The sequence below is a fragment of the Entamoeba nuttalli genome (genome assembly GCF_000257125.1).
Source record: "Entamoeba nuttalli P19 unplaced genomic scaffold asmbl_7448, whole genome shotgun sequence".
NCBI lineage: Eukaryota > Evosea > Mastigamoebida > Endamoebidae > Entamoeba > Entamoeba nuttalli.
Genome location: NW_008578622.1, coordinates 1 through 3,164, shown reverse-complemented (window position 1 = coordinate 3,164; position 3,164 = coordinate 1). Strand labels below are relative to the sequence as shown.

At 23.1% G+C, this 3,164-nt stretch overlaps 1 protein-coding gene across 1 annotated transcript; it reads left to right on the top strand.

Moving 5' to 3' along the window:
• Positions 1–426: 426 nt before the first annotated feature.
• On the top strand, positions 427–2,002 carry ENU1_171240 (ubiquitin carboxyl-terminal hydrolase, putative; the record flags this gene model as incomplete). Its single annotated transcript, XM_008861155.1, has 2 exons — positions 427–1,794; positions 1,861–2,002. Coding segments are annotated over 2 exons (1,510 nt in total), but the record flags the coding sequence as incomplete, so codon positions are not given.
• Positions 2,003–3,164: the final 1,162 nt, after the last annotated feature.

Below are 3,164 nucleotides of genomic sequence, written 5' to 3'. Positions count from 1 at the left end.
ATATTATTAATTTTTTTATTAAAAATTTCTATTAAAAAAAAAAAGAAATATTGATGGTATTAATAACAAAAATTTTTAATGAGAGAGCAAAACAACCAAAAAAATAAATATAAAAACTTCAAAGTCATCATTTATTGATTATTAGAAAAAGAATGACAAGATATATTAAACGGATCTTAAGTTCCTGTGATGATCATTCAAGGTCACCACATCCGATAGAAGGAGGAACATGTGGGTTATATAATTTAGGAAATACTTGTTATTTGAATAGTCCATTACAATGTTTAGCTCATTGTGATATTATACAGTCATTTGCATATCAATTTCCAACTCCGTTTGTAAAGAGTTTAAAACCAGGAGATAAAACCTTATATAACAATAACGTTTGTTTTAAATTTATTTAAATGATAATAAATAAACTAATAGACAAAGATTGCTTTAGCATTTTTTTCAGTTATAAAAGCATTATGGTCAAATGACTATGTTGTTGTAACCCCCAAAGCATTAAAAGATTTAATTAGTGACAAATACGAACAGTTTAGAGGACATAACCAACAAGATGCACAAGAATTTACATTAGTATTACTAGAAGAATTAAATATGGATTTATTGAGAAATAACACAACTGAAATAATGGTTGGAACACCAGCAAGTATCAAATTAGAAAAAACACCATCTGAATTTGCTGATTGTATTTGGAATAAATATCTTCAAGAAAACGATTCAATTATTACTCATACATTTAGTGGACAACAACAACAAAAAATTACATGTTGTGAATGTGGATATTCAAGTGAATCATTTGATCCATTTAATTGTATTTCATTAACAATACCATCTATAGGAAGACAACGAGGGTTTGTACCATTAATTATCGTTTGTAAGCAAGGAAAACCTATTCTATGTAAAGTGCTTGTTAGTGTTTCAGTAGATATAAATGAAATTAAAAATCAAATACCCAAAGCAATTGGAAATCAAGAAATTAATATTTGTATAGATCAATTAGCATTTTATGTATTACAAAAAAATGGAAAAGGAAAAAAAAGATTAATAAATGAAGGGAAATTAAGTTTGATTAATTATGATAAGATTGTTGGGTATGAAATTGATTCAAGTAAAGAAATTAAAGTTATTATCTTTATTAGAGTTATAAAAAATGAAAATGTTGTTGTTCTTCATAATATTCCATTTCTTATTTGTATTGAACAAAATTGTACAATTAAAGAATTAAAAAGAAAAATTGAAAAACGAATGGAATGGATGAAAATGGAGAATAATAGAATTTGTATTGTTGATGAAGAAGGAAAACAATGTAAACTTTGTGGAGAACGTATTGGATGTACGGGATGTAGTTTAAAAGAAGATATGAAATTAGAAGAGTTAATAACAAAAACAAAAGAGTTATATGTTAGTTATGATTGTGAAGAAAATGATATTATTGATGAACAAATCATTTGTGAAAGTTATAAAATTACAAATAATCAAAGATTACAAACTACTGCAGTAAGTATATTTGCATGTTTAACGTTATTTACTCATGGTGACTCATTTGAAACTATTGATTGGTTTTGTGATTCTTGTAGGAAAAATGTTAAAGCAGAAGTTGATGTTACAATTTGGCGTCCACCTCAAGTTCTTATTTTTCAATTAAAAAGATTTGAATTTACAGAGAAATATGAACAAATTAAAACTTATGAACGTGTTGTATTTCCTCCTTTTAAATTTGACCTTAAAGAATATGTTTCAAATACAAGTTTTAAAGAACCAATTCTTTATGATTTATTTGGTATTGTTGTTTGTTATTATCATTCTGTTCATTCTTTTCTATTATTCTATAAAATAATCTTATTCACATCATAGAACCATCAAGGAAAAATAGATAAAGGACATTATTACGCTGACTGTAAAGTTGGTACTGATTGGTATAGATTTGATGATGAAAAAGTAACTAAATTAGAAGAGGTGCCAACTGGTTCTGATGATGCTTATGTATTGTATTATCGTCTCATTGAATAATTCTTTATTATTATTATTTTCTTTATTTATGAAAAAAAGATGTTTCAAATATTGAATATAAAGAAGTTTTTATATACAAATGAACTTAATACTATTTATATTTATTTTAGAATTAATTTAATATTAAGACTATAATAAAATCATATTTACTAATCTTTAAATATTCTTCTTTTTATGTGTAGCTTCAGTTATTCTATTAAAAGTAGTGAATATTCAAATAGTCTTAATACAACAATGACAATTCATTTTTTTAAATAAAAATCTAAAAGGATATTTCAAAATACTATTTTTTTATACAATTAAAGAATTATTCTTCAATAAATAACATTATATTATTAAAATAGAATCAATTGTCATATTACTTTATGCATTGAAGAATAATTTGTTGTTTGTTTATTATAATTCTTGAAAAAATCAAATAATGTATTAAATATAAATGCAATTAAAATATATTATTTTCTCATTAAATTGATAATAAATTAATGAAACTATTATTCTACTAAATTTATTTAAAAATTTGAGTTATAAACGTGGTATAATAAAGACTAAAATATAATTTTCTTAGTAGAGTCAAAAAGAAAATTTATTTAAGGTTGGTACATATAACTTATATATCGTTTTATATGTTATTGCTCTAACAAATTTTAAAATAAGTAAAGTTTATCTTTTAATAAAGTTATTGTTTTATGATAATATAAACACAATACAATGAATAACTTCTATAAAAAAGTTACTAATAATAAAAAATAAACGTCAAAAAAAAAATATAAGAATAACAATTAAAATAACTCTATTTTAACACAAAATAAAATCTATCCACCATTTCTTTAAAAGAAACAACACCCTTTCTCTTTTTTATGTTTTTCTATTTTCCAGTTTTCTTCTTCGCTATAACCTTTATATTCAAGTACATTTCTTGTTATTATTTCAAAGATTTGATTAATGTTTTCACTTGTTTTAGCACTGCATTCAATAAATGGTGATTTAATACTATCTGCATATTCTATACCTTCTTCTTTCATTACTTGTCTTTCATTTTCTAAGTCACATTTATTTCCAATTACAATAATTGGAATTATTTCATTCTCATCTACGTCTTTAACTTGATAAATTTCTTTATAAATTCCTTTCATTTCTTCAAATGATTC